The sequence below is a fragment of the Seriola lalandi genome, unplaced genomic scaffold (genome assembly GCF_002814215.2).
Source record: "Seriola lalandi dorsalis isolate HSWRI2012SDOR001 ecotype SW California unplaced genomic scaffold, Sedor1 jcf7180002054672, whole genome shotgun sequence".
Taxonomy (NCBI): Eukaryota; Metazoa; Chordata; class Actinopteri; order Carangiformes; family Carangidae; genus Seriola; species Seriola lalandi.
The window spans coordinates 168,882-182,296 of NW_019525225.1; the positions used below are offsets into that span (position 1 = coordinate 168,882).

Here is a 13,415-nt window from a genome sequence, read left to right on the forward strand (position 1 = left end):
CATTTAAATTACAGGGAGTTGCTAACGTCAGAACGTGGAGACTCTTTATCGGTTGAACCAATCTATGGTTGAAAGCTACATCTCTGACTACGATTGTCTACATATCCACCTGATGTGAAGAGTTCCCAGTGATCTCAACGAAAAGCACATCCTTCGAGCCGGAGTTGAACCAGCGACCTAAGGATAACTGCTACTGTGAACCTACAGTCCTCCACTCTACCAGCTGAGCTATCGAAGGAGCAGTGCAACATTGAATTGTTCCTTTTTTCACTGAAACAGAAGATTAATGAGACTATGCTTTTCAAAGAGCCAAAATTATGGGGAGTGGATCAAGTTTTTTGTTCTATTTCTTTGTTTGACACATCACGTCCCCTAGACAATGTTTTCTACACCCCAACTTTGATGTCAGCCAATTAATGTAGTTCCAAGGGTGGAGGATCTTTTAGTTTTGGTTTAGCAAATCAATCATTGAAACCAAATGGATAGCTCTGAAAAGAATTGTGTTTACATTCATCTTTACATTTAGATCACAGGGAGTTGTTCACGTCAGAACGTGGAGACTCTTTATCGGTTGAACCAATCTATGTTTGAAACCTACATCTCTGACTACGACTTTCTACATATCCATGTGTTCTGAAGAGTTCCAAATGACCCAAACGAAAATCACATCCTTCGAGCCGGAGTTGAACCAGCGACCTAAGGATAACTGCTACTGTGAACCTACAGTCCTCCGCTCTACCAGCTGAGCTATCGAAGGAGCAGTGTAGCATTGAATTGTTCCTTTTTTCGGTGAAACAGAAGATTAATGAGACTATGTTTTTCAAAGAGCTGACAGTATGGAGAGTGGATCAAGGCAAAAGGCCATGGTTCTTATTCTATTTCTTTGTTGGACATTTACTCATGATGACACATTACATACCTCCCTTGGACTATGTTTTCTACGCCCATACATTGATTTCAGCAAGTTAATGTAGTTCCAAAGGTGGAGAATCTTTTCATTTGTAGTTGAGTAACTCGATCATTGAAACCAAATGGATGGCTCTGAAAACCATTGTGTTTACATTCATCTTTACATTTAAATTACAGGGAGTTGATAACGTCAGAACGTGGAGACTCTTTATCGGTTGAACCAATCTATGGTTGAAAGCTACATCTCTGACTACGATTGTCTACATATCCACCTGATGTGAAGAGTTCCCAGTGATCTCAACGAAAAGCACATCCTTCGAGCCGGAGTTGAACCAGCGACCTAAGGATAACTGCTACTGTGAATCTACAGTCCTCCTCTCTACCAGCTGAGCTATCGAAGGAGCAGTGCAGCATTGAATTGTTCCTTTTTTCGCTGAAACAGAAGATTAATGAGACTATGCTTTTCAAAGAGCTAAGAGTATGGAGAGTGGATCAAGGCAAAAGGCCATGGTTCTTATTCTATTTCTTTGTTTGACATTTACTCATGATGACACATTACATACCTCCCTTGGACTATGTTTTCTACGCCCATACATTGATTTCAGCAAGTTAATGTAGTTCCAAAGGTGGAGAATCTTTTCGTTTGTAGTTGAGTAACTCGATCATTGAAACCAAATGGATGGCTCTGAAAACAATTGTGTTTACATTCATCTTTACATTTAATTTGCAGGGAGATGGTCATGTCTGAACGTGAAGACTCTTTTTCGGCTGAACTGATCTGTGGTTGAAACCTATATCTCTGACAACGATTGTCTACATATCCACCTGATGTGAAGAATTCCCAGTGATCTCAACAAAAAGCACATCCTTCGAGCCGGAGTTGAACCAGCGACCTAAGGATAACTGCTACTGTGAACCTACAGTCCTCCGCTCTACCAGCTGAGCTATCGAAGGAGCAGCTCATTGCTCAATTGTTCAGATTTTCTGTGAAACAGAAGATTAACGAACCTATACTTTTCAAAGAGCCAAAATTATGGGGAGTGGATCAAGTTTTTTGTTTTATTTCTTTGTTTGACACATCACGTCCCCTAGACAATGTTTTCTACACCCCAACTTTGAGGTCAGCCAATTAATGTAGTTCCAAGGGTGGAGGATCTTTTCGTTTTGGTTTAGCAAATCAATCATTGAAACCAAATGGATAGCTCTGAAAACAATTGTGTTTACATTCATCTATACATTTAGATCACAGGGAGTTGCTAACGTCAGAACGTGGAGACTCTTTATCGGTTGAACCAATCTATGGTTGAAACCTACATCTCTGACTACGACTTTCTACATATCCATGTGTTCTGAAGAGTTGCAAATGACCCAAACAAAAATCACATCCTTCGAGCCGGAGTTGAACCAGCGACCTAAGGATAACTGCTACTGTGAACCTACAGTCCTCCGCTCTACCAGCTGAGCTATCGAAGGAGCAGTGTAATGTTGATTTGTTCCTTTTTTCGATGAAACAGAAGATTGATGAGACTATGTTTTTCAAAGAGCTGACAGTATGGAGAGTGGATCAAGGCAAAAGGCCATGATTCTTATTCTATTTCTTTGTTTGACATTTACTCATGATGACACATTACATACCTCCCTTGGACTATGTTTTCTACGCCCATACATTGATTTCAGCCAGTTAATGTAGTTCCAAAGGTGAGAATCTTTTCATTGGTAGTTGAGTAACTCGATCATTGAAACCAAATGGATGGCTCTGAAAACAATTGTGTTTACATTCATCTTTACATTTAAATTACAGGGAGTTGCTAACGTCAGAACGTGGAGACTCTTTATCTGTTTAACCAATCTATGGTTGAAACCTACATCTCTGACTACGACTTTCTACATATCCATGTGATCTGAAGAGTTCCCAGTGATCTCAACTAAAAGCACATCCTTCGAGCCGGAGTTGAACCAGCGACCTAAGGATAACTGCTACTGTGAATCTACAGTCCTCCTCTCTACCTTCTGAGCTATCGAAGGAGCAGTGTAGCATTGAATTGTTCCTTTTTTCGCTGAAACAGAAGATTAATGAGACTATGCTTTTCAAAGAGCTAAGAGTATGGAGAGTGGATCAAGGCAAAAGGCCATGGTTCTTATTCTATTTCTTTGTTTGACATTTACTCATGATGACACATTACATACCTCCCTTGGACTATGTTTTCTACGCCCATACATTGATTTCAGCAAGTTAATGTAGTTCCAAAGGTGGAGAATCTTTTCGTTTGTAGTTGAGTAACTCAATCATTGAAACCAAATGGATGGCTCTGAAAACAGTTGTGTTTATATTCATCTTTACATTTAGATTACAGGGAGTTGCTCATGTCAGAACGTGGAGACTCTTTTTCGGTTGAACCCTACATCTCTGACTACGACTTTCTACATATCCATGTGATCTGAAGAGTTCCAAATGACCCAAACGAAAATCACATCCTTCGAGCCGGAGTTGAACCAGCGACCTAAGGATAACTGCTACTGTGAACCTACCGTCCTCCGCTCTACCAGCTGAGCTATCGAAGGAGCAGTGTAATTTTTAATTGTTCCTTTTTTACCTGAAACAGAAGATTAATGAGACTATGCTTTTCAAAGAGCTGACAGTATGGAGAGTGGATCAAGGCAAAAGGCCATGGTTCTTATTCTATTTCTTTGTTGGAGATTTACTCATGATGACACATTACATACCTCCCTTGGACTATGTTTTCTACGCCCATACATTGATTTCAGCAAGTTAATGTAGTTCCAAAGGTGGAGAATTTTTTCATTGGTAGTTGAGTAACTCGATCATTGAAACCAAATGGATGGCTCTGAAAACCATTGTGTTTACATTCATCTTTACATTTAGATTACAGGGAGTTGCTCATGTCAGAATGTGGAGACTCTTTATCGGTTGAACCAATCTATGGTTGAAAGCTACATCTCTGACTACGACTTTCTACATATCCATGTGATCTGAAGAGTTCCCAGTGATCTCAACGAAAAGCACATCCTTCGAGCCGGAGTTGAACCAGCGACCTAAGGATAACTGCTACTGTGAACCTACAGTCCTCCGCTCTACCAGCTGAGCTATCGAAGGAGGAGTGTAATGTTGAATTGTTCCTTTTTTTTCTGAAACAAAAGATTAATGAGACTATGCTTTTCAAAGAGCTGACAGTATGGAGAGTGGATCAAGGCAAAAGGCCATGGTTCTTATTCTATTTCTTTGTTGGAGATTTACTCATGATGACACATTACATACCTCCCTTGGACTATGTTTTCTACGCCCATACATTGATTTCAGCCAGTTAATGTAGTTCCAAAGGTGGAAAATCATTTCGTTTGTAGTTGAGTAACTCGATCATTGAAACAAAATGGATAGCTCTGAAAACAATTGTGTTTATATTCATCTTTACATTTAGATCACAGGGAGCTGCTCACGTCAGAACGTGGAGACTCTTTTTCGGTTGAACCAATCTATGGTTGAAACCTACGACTTTCTACATATCCATGTGATCTGAAGAGTTCCAAATGAGTTCCCAGTGATCTCAACGAAAAGCACATCCTTTGAGCTGGAGTTGAACCAGCGACCTAAGGATAACTGCCACTGTGAACCTACTCTCTGCTCTGCTCTTTTTCTGTGTTTGACATTTACTCATGTCTTTTGACTGATATGACTTTTGACTAGATACATGCCAACTACAACATATCTTATTTCTTTATATGAAGCATTTTGTTACTCCATTAAATTTGAAACACGAGCACAAGGCGTTCTTTGGGTTACAGACATCTATTTTGGACATCAATGTTGTCAAAATGTTGTGACAACTGAATAAATAAAATACATAAATCATTAATTAGCACAGTATAATAATATCAAGCATTGTCATTGAAAAAATCACACAAACAAATGTAATACAAACATAATTTATGTTAGACAATTTTTCAACTGTAAAGGCAACACGCGGTTAAATTGGCGACTAATTAACTTGTTAATGATAAATGAAATGCAGGCGGACTATCGCGCTGCGATCATTAATAATCAATATGCAAACATTATACAGAAACACAAAATTAAGTTCCATACCTCAATGGCCGCGTTATCTTAAAAAAGTGCAGTAAGAAAGTAATCTTCACTCTTGAGAGATCTTCAGTAATTCGTCTTCTTGAAATGAAACTTAAGTCACTCTCTCCATCGAATCCGACACACCTGCTACCTCACATTCTGACCATGGGGTGCAACAACACTAACAAACCCCACCCCATGCAACACTAAAACATTAGTTCCTATGAAACACCAAACATGTCTTTTTAAACATTTATTCTTATATGTATTTAGAGTATGTTTTTAACTATTAACATCGTATAACAAAAAAATCCTCTATTTTAAAATGTAAATTATTCTTATACTTTAAATCAAATTAAAATCTAATTAATTAATTAAATGAATTTAAAAATGTATAACTGTCTCTTATGGCAGCTACACACCTTGTAAATCAGTTCACAATACAGCTAATCAAATAGTTTTTCTAACCTTTTTAGTGAAATCCATTTTTAAAATGGGTCTGTATGTTGATGCTGTGTTAGCTTTGATATCATCCAGTCTGTGGTTCTCCTTTAATTTGCCAATAATCTGGGCTGGACATTTCCCTAGGCCCCGCTCATGCAGAAGATCGATAATCCATATGTCACAGATACATATTTGAAAAGAAACATTCTTCTCACTCTTTGTTTTGAGAATTTCACCTTTTTATTAAAGTTTGTATAAAATTTACCATGGCCCCTCCTTCAACATTACGTTGTCTTTCCTCTCAATTAAAATGCTATTGAATCATCTAGTAGAACTAAAATAGTAATCACAAAATATTACAAAGTAACTACTGGATTTCATTGAACATTACAGAAAATATCACATAACACTGTAACAGAGTAGCATTTCTAAGGGTGAACTTTTCTTTTTTTTCCTTTTTTTTTTTACAAAATTTGTCAATAATCTTTTCACATTTAAGCTTTATAAACAACAAATCCCATCTTGTGTGGTGATGATTTTGAAATGACAGTAAAGCATAAAGAGAAGTATGCGTGGGGCAAGTGTGTTTGCCATCTAATTGAACTTCTCTTCATTACACAGCAGTTTGACAGTTACATCTTACCAACCCAACCTAAGCTTCATGAAGACTACTTGCCATTGCTCAAAGTTCAGGTTTTCTAATTCCTGTAACCAATGACAGTAGTGGTGTGTGGTGAACACAGATACAGACTTCAAAGCCATTTAAAAACATGTCTGATATCATGCTCCATTCACATTTCCCTACAGGCTGTGCTTCTAACCTTCAAAGCAACTGCTATTTAAGTCATGGTTTACTTTGATAATATCGACAGGCAGTAATGACATTGTAAAGCCCCAGAAAATAGTTTAGAGATATTTTCCAAACTCCGTGCGGATTTGCAGGAAGTTGCCATCGGGAGAAGTATACAGTAGGACGGTCTGACCTCCTATTTGCTGTGACGTGGAGAGTTTAAACCGATGAGCTTTCAGGTGTACCTATGGGTGGAGCAGGTAGGGGACCCAGGAGACTGGGTAAGAGAAGCGGTGTACTTGGGGTAACTGGTGTAGCATGGTGGGTTGTCAAGTTCAGAAGGAGATCCAATACTGTTGCTGGATGAGTCATCCATGGAGGGATCCTGCAAAACAAGACGACTTCAGCTGAAATACATTCTGTGCTAAACAAAGATAATTTAATATAAAATAATAATATTTATCTTGTGGAAAAAGCTCCTAGAAAACCCTCAAAGGCCATTCACAGTCTCAATAATCACCTATCTGCAACAGCCAATTATGTTGGAGCATTTCAGGGACTAAGTTGGACTGTTTTCTGCAGTTGAAGAGACAACTCATTTGGAATATTTGCTGATGTGTATGTACATACGACTATTATTAATTGCCCTACTTTCTATTTGTAACTGTGTTTTTTTTATCTGTGTGGAAATCTGTCAATGATTATGCATGTTCTTTACTATTTGGCATAGTGTAATGTAAAAGCGTAGTGATTTATGTGGAGCCTGTATAGCATAGTTAATGTTGCATTTGTTCCATTTGGTGCCTCATATTTTTCCTCGCTGCTAATAAGAGGAAGTGATAGAAGAGGAGGAATACTGCAACAACAAAGCTCTTACTGATGCTCTTTATGATCACTCTGAGAACTCTTAATAACTGAAGGAGACCCAGATATTCTGTCATTTGGACTGTTGAGGGAAAACAGCAAGTGAACAAGGTTCACAGGGACAAAAGATTCAGTATCAAATTATTATTAGATTGCCATGCGCTGAAATTTCCTGAATACAATTCCTGCTCCCAGAAGGATAACCCTGTGGTATTACCACCTTTAGGAAAACCTTTGCATTTTTAGTTCCACTATTGATAATGCTGTATGAAAAGAAAAAATGTCACTCTGCTGTTTGTTATGTGGGGTGTAATGATCATCACACCCTCCAGGGAAAGCTAGAGTTGCAGCAGATTTTTAGTCCAGCTACCTTTTGTGAGTCACAGAATCTAATAAAATTAGAGTGATGATGAGAGACTTACCTTTTGCTGCAGGATGTAAAGCGAAGTAACTGCATTTATTCCATTATGCTCTGTCATTTTTGGAAGCACATCATCTGTGGCAAAGAATAAAACATTGGACAGTCTATCATACACATAGTCTGATTTCTTCATGGGGATTACTCCAGCCTCATGTTAGAGTAGCTGATCACTTTTTTGATTAACTATCAGTACAGTGGAATATTGTTTAAGTATAGCAATACCATACCTCTTGTATTGATTGGTGAGCGATGAGAACGGTCATAAAACCTGGAGAGAGGTTTTCTAGGTGGATGTTTTGGCCTAACAAAGACAAAATGTTATCAATGCATTTCTTAAATCTGGCCATTCTAAAATCAGTCTTACGCTATTGAGGCATGATAGTAATTAATAGTAATTGTTACTTTTTGGAAGGAGTCCAGCAGGCACATACTGTTACCAAGGTGATGAGGAGGAAGATACCTCCAGTGGAAAGAATGATATAAAGGGAACTTCTTCCTGGTAGGAGTCAGGATAACAGCTAATGAATATTAACAGTGAGCAGAACAACATGGGAACATAAAAGAAAGAATTTTATATAGTATGATTGTTGAAATATAATTGCAAATTCTGGTAGTAAAGCTAGCTTTAGCAATGCTAGGTCAGTTGACCAGTCCACTACTTTGGTTCATGCTAAAATATGTCAACAACTACTAGATGGATGAAATCTTGTTTTTCTGAAATTTGCTTTGTTTTATAAGGAAATGCATTCAATACATTTGTTAGAAATAATTTTGATCTCTGCTACAGACCTTCATGGTAACTCAGAATAATAAGTAATCTGAAATGATCCCTTAACTTTTCATTGAGCGTTGCCATCAGCAATTTTAAAATAGCTGAGATAGTTTTATTGTCTGGATGTTACTTAAATTATATGTTTATTTGTGGTTATTTTTAACTCTGCCTTTCTGCTGTTCAGTCCAGTGATTGGCGTGACCTCTCTGACCTGATTCTTTAACTGGAGTCATATTGTGGATATATAATGTATTTGTGTATTAGGTTACGGGTACATAGTTAAAGTATACTATTTGTGTCAAATGTCTGTCCTACAGAAACTATTTATTATGTAGGAGAAAATGTCTTTTTTTAGTTATAATTAATTACTATTTTAACTTTCAGATGTTATTGAATTGTTGATAGAATATGTTTTCTCTCTGATTGCTCTTCTGTCTGATAAACTGCATATAAACAGATCAACCTCCTGCTGCCCATGTCACTATATCTAGCATGATGGGCTTAGCTCTTGCTGGCACTGTAACAAATAACAAAGGTAGTATCACATACTGTAGACAGTCAATCTGATAGGTAGGCTTGACATATTGCCCACGGGATTCTCCACTGCGCAGCTGTAGATATCATCATCTGCCATCAACACCCGTGTGATGGTCAAGAGCTTCTGGTCAGGTGACAACACAAATCTTGTTTCATTGGTCTGAGGCTTTCCACCTTTGAACCACCTGTATGTAGTCCTGGTTCCATTTTCATGGGAGCAGTTGAGGATGACGTTTTCGCTGAGCTCCAGTACTGATGAAGACTCCATGTCGATATAGGGCCTGGAAATAGGTTCTGGATATAGGTGACAGTAAATACAATAGTTTAAATACACAAAAAAAGTAAAGTAAACATGCTGTTTTCTATGTAGTATATATGGTAACCTTTAAGTCTAAGCCACATTACAGCAAACAAAACAATTTCACAAGAAAACATTTCACAAACCAGATGAAACTGAAAACAGAAACAAGCTGCAAACACAATCAAAACAGAGCTATTTGGGTCCTCATACCATTCAGTGCTTGGGCCCCAATTACTAATTGCTTACTAATACGAGTAATTACTAATACACACATCGAGCAGGCACATAGCAAAATTACCATGAATTTACAGTTATGTCTCTGTCCGCCTGATGAAGGTAAGTCCAATATTTGTTATGTCCTACCTTTCTTCAAGCATGACGTCAATTCAGCCTTTAATCAAAAACATGAAATTTCTTGCTACTAATGCCGAACATATATGCCGATACCAATTAATCTATGATAAGCTAATATCAACCGATAGTATCAACCTGGCTGTTTTATTGGTGTGGCTTTGGACTGGAGTGCGATGAATTTACATGTTGGACTGTGGGATATAAAGAAGAACATTTGTTTTTTTGTTTTGTTTTGCAAGTCAAACACAAGTCTTGACAGTCCTGAAAGTCTCAAGTGTGAAAGTACAACTACAATTGTAGTACAATGTTATGGAAATTGATAAAAATGTTATGAATAATTATATTGAGGTAATGCAGGCTGATGGAAACATAGCATATTAATGTATTGTAGAAGGCTCCTAAGAGTCTTTTTTAACAGGGGTTTGTATTCTCTGCAGTAGAGTAGGAAGAAACGGTCTCCTTGACACATTGGCTCCTGTGGAACGTTATTTCCCCCTCCTACTCTTCTCCAGGATACAGGTGACCTTCACTCAGGCTTCTATGTGGGCAGGGCTGATGCCATTCTTTCACTATGACATAGATCACTGAACTGCAACATATTAGGAGGTGTTTTACACGAACCCCTTTGACTGTCAAGCTGGCAATTGAAGATCTGTCTCTGTTGGAGAGGTTAGAGGTGAGCATGAGCCACAAGAGGCTCTAATACACGGGGTATTAACATGGACGGTAGTGTCTTCAAGCAAGTTGCAGGGGCCAGCATTGCAGCTTCTACTATAACTGCTGGCTGGACTGTGTGAACTTGCACAGTCTATGTTTGGCTGACATCTCCTTCACATGCTAGTGTGATTGACATTTATCACCTCGGAGCTACAATGATCTTGATTTTGCTTTCCCAAACTTGACTGGCCGCATGCTGGTTTGTGCCATCTGCGTTTAGTTTGCCCTCCATTTCAGTCCTACATACAAAACAGCACTTGTGCCTTATGCTGACTTCAATCAGTTGCTCTGTGTGACAAGTAGACAAAATACCACATGTATCATAAAAAACATACCAAAAACCACATATTTCACATTGCTTGTAGTGGCTGAATCTGATTACACAATGTTCTGTAGTGTCTCTGCCACAACTTAAAAGCTGTGGGAAAAAACATGCATCTCCACAAGACACTCGTTTCCATATCTGTTACCTCACGAGCTGCCTCTGCTCCATTCAACTGGGTTTTCCTATCCTATCTTGTGCATAACAAGCACATAAGAAGTGCATGGAGGTGCACATGGTGCACATGGTCCAGAGTCCTCATATAATTCGTAGCAGTGCCAAAGTGACACCTGTATGTGTATGTATATAAGGCCTTTAAATCTGTCAGGTAGGGTAGCTTTTCAAAGATAGGACAGTTTTTTGGAGAACATTTCAGCATTTTGGGAAAGTGCTTGAAGCAGGCTTAACAGTATCACAGAAGAAGTTAATGTGCATCCAGATAATATGGGGTCTTCCTTTGGGGAGCAGGGCATGAAACTGGCAATCCAGCCTAAAATATCTCTGAAACCTGGCATCATCCAGATATGACTCATGAACATAGAGTGGACTGGGAGATCCAATAGATCCACAAAGATTTGCATCTTTTTTTCTGGGCACAAACATCTTCAACCATGAGAAGAAACGTGCGGCTCTCACACAAATAAAATAAATTCCCTCCAAAATGTAAATTTCCATAGTCCACCAGACTGGTGATTTAATTATACTCAATTTGTCTCCATGAACACATACATCACTGTCAACATAGTTATTGACTGTCAGAGCTTGTACTGCCTAAGGAGTCAGACATTGTTATTTTACCAGCCCATTAGTCAAGAGGGTTTCAAATATGTAGTCAAGCCAGGACTTGAGCCTAATGTGATCTTACCCTGGAATTACATGTACAGAATTATACAATAGAACTTGTCCTCCTACCATCCACAGTGAGTGTGATGCTGCCCTCTCCTGTAAAGGTATCATCTGTGATGGAGATCTCCACGTCATAAGTTCCGTCATCAGAGAATCTGAGGTTGTGGAGAAGCAGAGTCCCATTCTCAAACACCAGGATTCGGTCACGGTACTCAGGCCTCAGGGTGCCAATGATGTCAGTTCCAATCGACTGGACGACAGTGACAGACTTTTCCCTCTGGAGCTGCCACTTGATGACTGGCAGGTCTAGGCTGAAACTGCTGTAGCGGACAGACAGAAGGGCCTCCCCTCCTACTGTACCTTTAATGAGAGTGTTGGGGATAGTCATATTTACTGCCAGCACCTCACCTGGATAGAGACATGGAAGAGAGATTGCTGTGTTAGATTTTCTTTCCTCAAATCCACATAATTCCAATATATTTTAACTTCTACAAATTGAATAATACCACAGTTTTAACCTCTTATACTGATAGGAGTTTTCGCGAATCCCCATCACCCTGCTGCATCTTTACTGAACTCTGCCATATAAATGCAGACCAATAACTTTAGAAGAAATGAAGACAAAAAAAAGAGATGAAAGTTTTTAAGGATGGTTGTCAAACTACTGTATATGACATACAATATCAGTTGCCAGTTCATAAGGAACACCTAGCTAAAACTAATGCAGTCCAATACAGCAATAAATCAGCAATAAATCCCTACCAGTTCAGTTTATTTTGAAACTAATTGATCATTTTGGAGGATTCATTTGTGGTGCTGTTGGCACTGTATGGCACTGTATAGAGAGGTGTTCTGTTTACAGGGTGGACAAAACTGTAGAAAAACCTTTTAGTATAATGTAATACAATTCAGGAGCCCTATAGGGATACTGCTGTCTATTGCAGTAACTCAATGAATAATCATTATTGACATTTCTCCTACATACAGGCAAGATGTAAATAGTCCTCGTTTTGCTGTGCATATACAGTAAGTGTTTTTGTTTTTTCAACTACAGGGAGTGATACAGTGGTTAACTGAAGGCTAGTGTGGGCATCACACCCTATCACTGCTGTATACTGGGGCCAGTTTGCATGGCAGATCCACATTACCATGGTAACAGCTGTCAGTCCTTGGGATGGGCGAGCATGAGCCAACAAAAGTGAGGATTGTTTGTTCAAATTTCCTTCTTGGCAGTTCATGAAAAGAGCACTGGGAGCAATCCAGATGCCATGCTAGCCTTGCAGAAACAGAGCAGCTCAGTGACTCTGGTGCTAGCCACAACAATAGCAGGACAGGGATGAGACACAGCCACAGTTGAAAATAACTAAACATCTGAAAACACTTGTTCTTGTACAGCCTGTAGGCACAATTACTGTATTACTTACAAAGGGTGGGCACAAGACTGTAAAAGCACCCACATAGTCTGATGCAATCAAATACCCCAACAACAAATACTACCTTTGTGATGTCTCTAATGTTCAGTTTTCACAGCATTGTCAAATTTTTTCTGACACTGTTATTTACGATGACATTAAACATGTTACAATATTATGCAATAAAAACAATGCAGTAGTTAACACAAACCTCTGGTGATATCATATTGTGTCAAAGCAAAATTATACCTGAAAATTGTATTTTTGTTTTTTGATTCGCTCATTATAAACCAAAAAATTAAAACAGTAATCAGACTTTGATTATCACTGGTTACCTATCTGCTACATTGTAAACAATGTGTGATCTTAATTGTTACACAATCTTCCAGAAACATTTCATAAACATGCAAGTGAAACATCAGACCACTGTGAGGCAAAACTATGTGATCTACTTAGCATAACATCAGATAGATAGTGCATTACAAGAGCAAATTTTAAAGCAGTTTTTCAGCAAATTCTAAAGTAGAAAACATGACATACCTGAATTGAAGAATCCAAGAAACATCAACAATAAAATTTGAGAAATCGTTCTGGCTTTTGGAGAATCCTTCTCTGCCTTCATCTTGGGTGTCAAGCTTTGTTTTC

At 38.5% G+C, this 13,415-nt stretch overlaps 1 protein-coding gene and 5 non-coding genes across 6 annotated transcripts; all 6 read right to left on the bottom strand.

Annotated features, from left to right (window-relative positions):
* Positions 1-149: 149 nt before the first annotated feature.
* Positions 150-238, bottom strand: trnay-gua (transfer RNA tyrosine (anticodon GUA)). The gene is given in 2 exon segments: positions 150-185; positions 202-238. It is a non-coding gene; the product is annotated as a tRNA-Tyr (tRNA).
* Positions 239-668: 430 nt separating this feature from the next.
* Positions 669-757, bottom strand: trnay-gua (transfer RNA tyrosine (anticodon GUA)). The gene is given in 2 exon segments: positions 669-704; positions 721-757. It is a non-coding gene; the product is annotated as a tRNA-Tyr (tRNA).
* Positions 758-1,774: 1,017 nt separating this feature from the next.
* On the bottom strand, positions 1,775-1,863 carry trnay-gua (transfer RNA tyrosine (anticodon GUA)). The gene is given in 2 exon segments: positions 1,775-1,810; positions 1,827-1,863. It is a non-coding gene; the product is annotated as a tRNA-Tyr (tRNA).
* A 430-nt stretch (positions 1,864-2,293) lies between these two features.
* trnay-gua (transfer RNA tyrosine (anticodon GUA)) lies at positions 2,294-2,382 on the bottom strand. Its single transcript is given in 2 exon segments — positions 2,294-2,329; positions 2,346-2,382. It is a non-coding gene; the product is annotated as a tRNA-Tyr (tRNA).
* Positions 2,383-3,935: 1,553 nt separating this feature from the next.
* trnay-gua (transfer RNA tyrosine (anticodon GUA)) lies at positions 3,936-4,024 on the bottom strand. The gene is given in 2 exon segments: positions 3,936-3,971; positions 3,988-4,024. It is a non-coding gene; the product is annotated as a tRNA-Tyr (tRNA).
* Positions 4,025-5,651: 1,627 nt separating this feature from the next.
* LOC111666221 (hepatic and glial cell adhesion molecule-like) lies at positions 5,652-13,415 on the bottom strand. Its single transcript, XM_023421499.2, has 7 exons — positions 13,311-13,415; positions 11,425-11,766; positions 8,831-9,112; positions 7,912-8,005; positions 7,737-7,810; positions 7,511-7,584; positions 5,652-6,609 (listed from the first exon to the last, which is right to left on the bottom strand). Exons 1-7 carry the CDS (start codon positions 13,390-13,392, stop codon positions 6,460-6,462), a joined length of 1,098 nt encoding a protein of 365 aa, XP_023277267.2. The 5' UTR covers positions 13,393-13,415; the 3' UTR covers positions 5,652-6,459.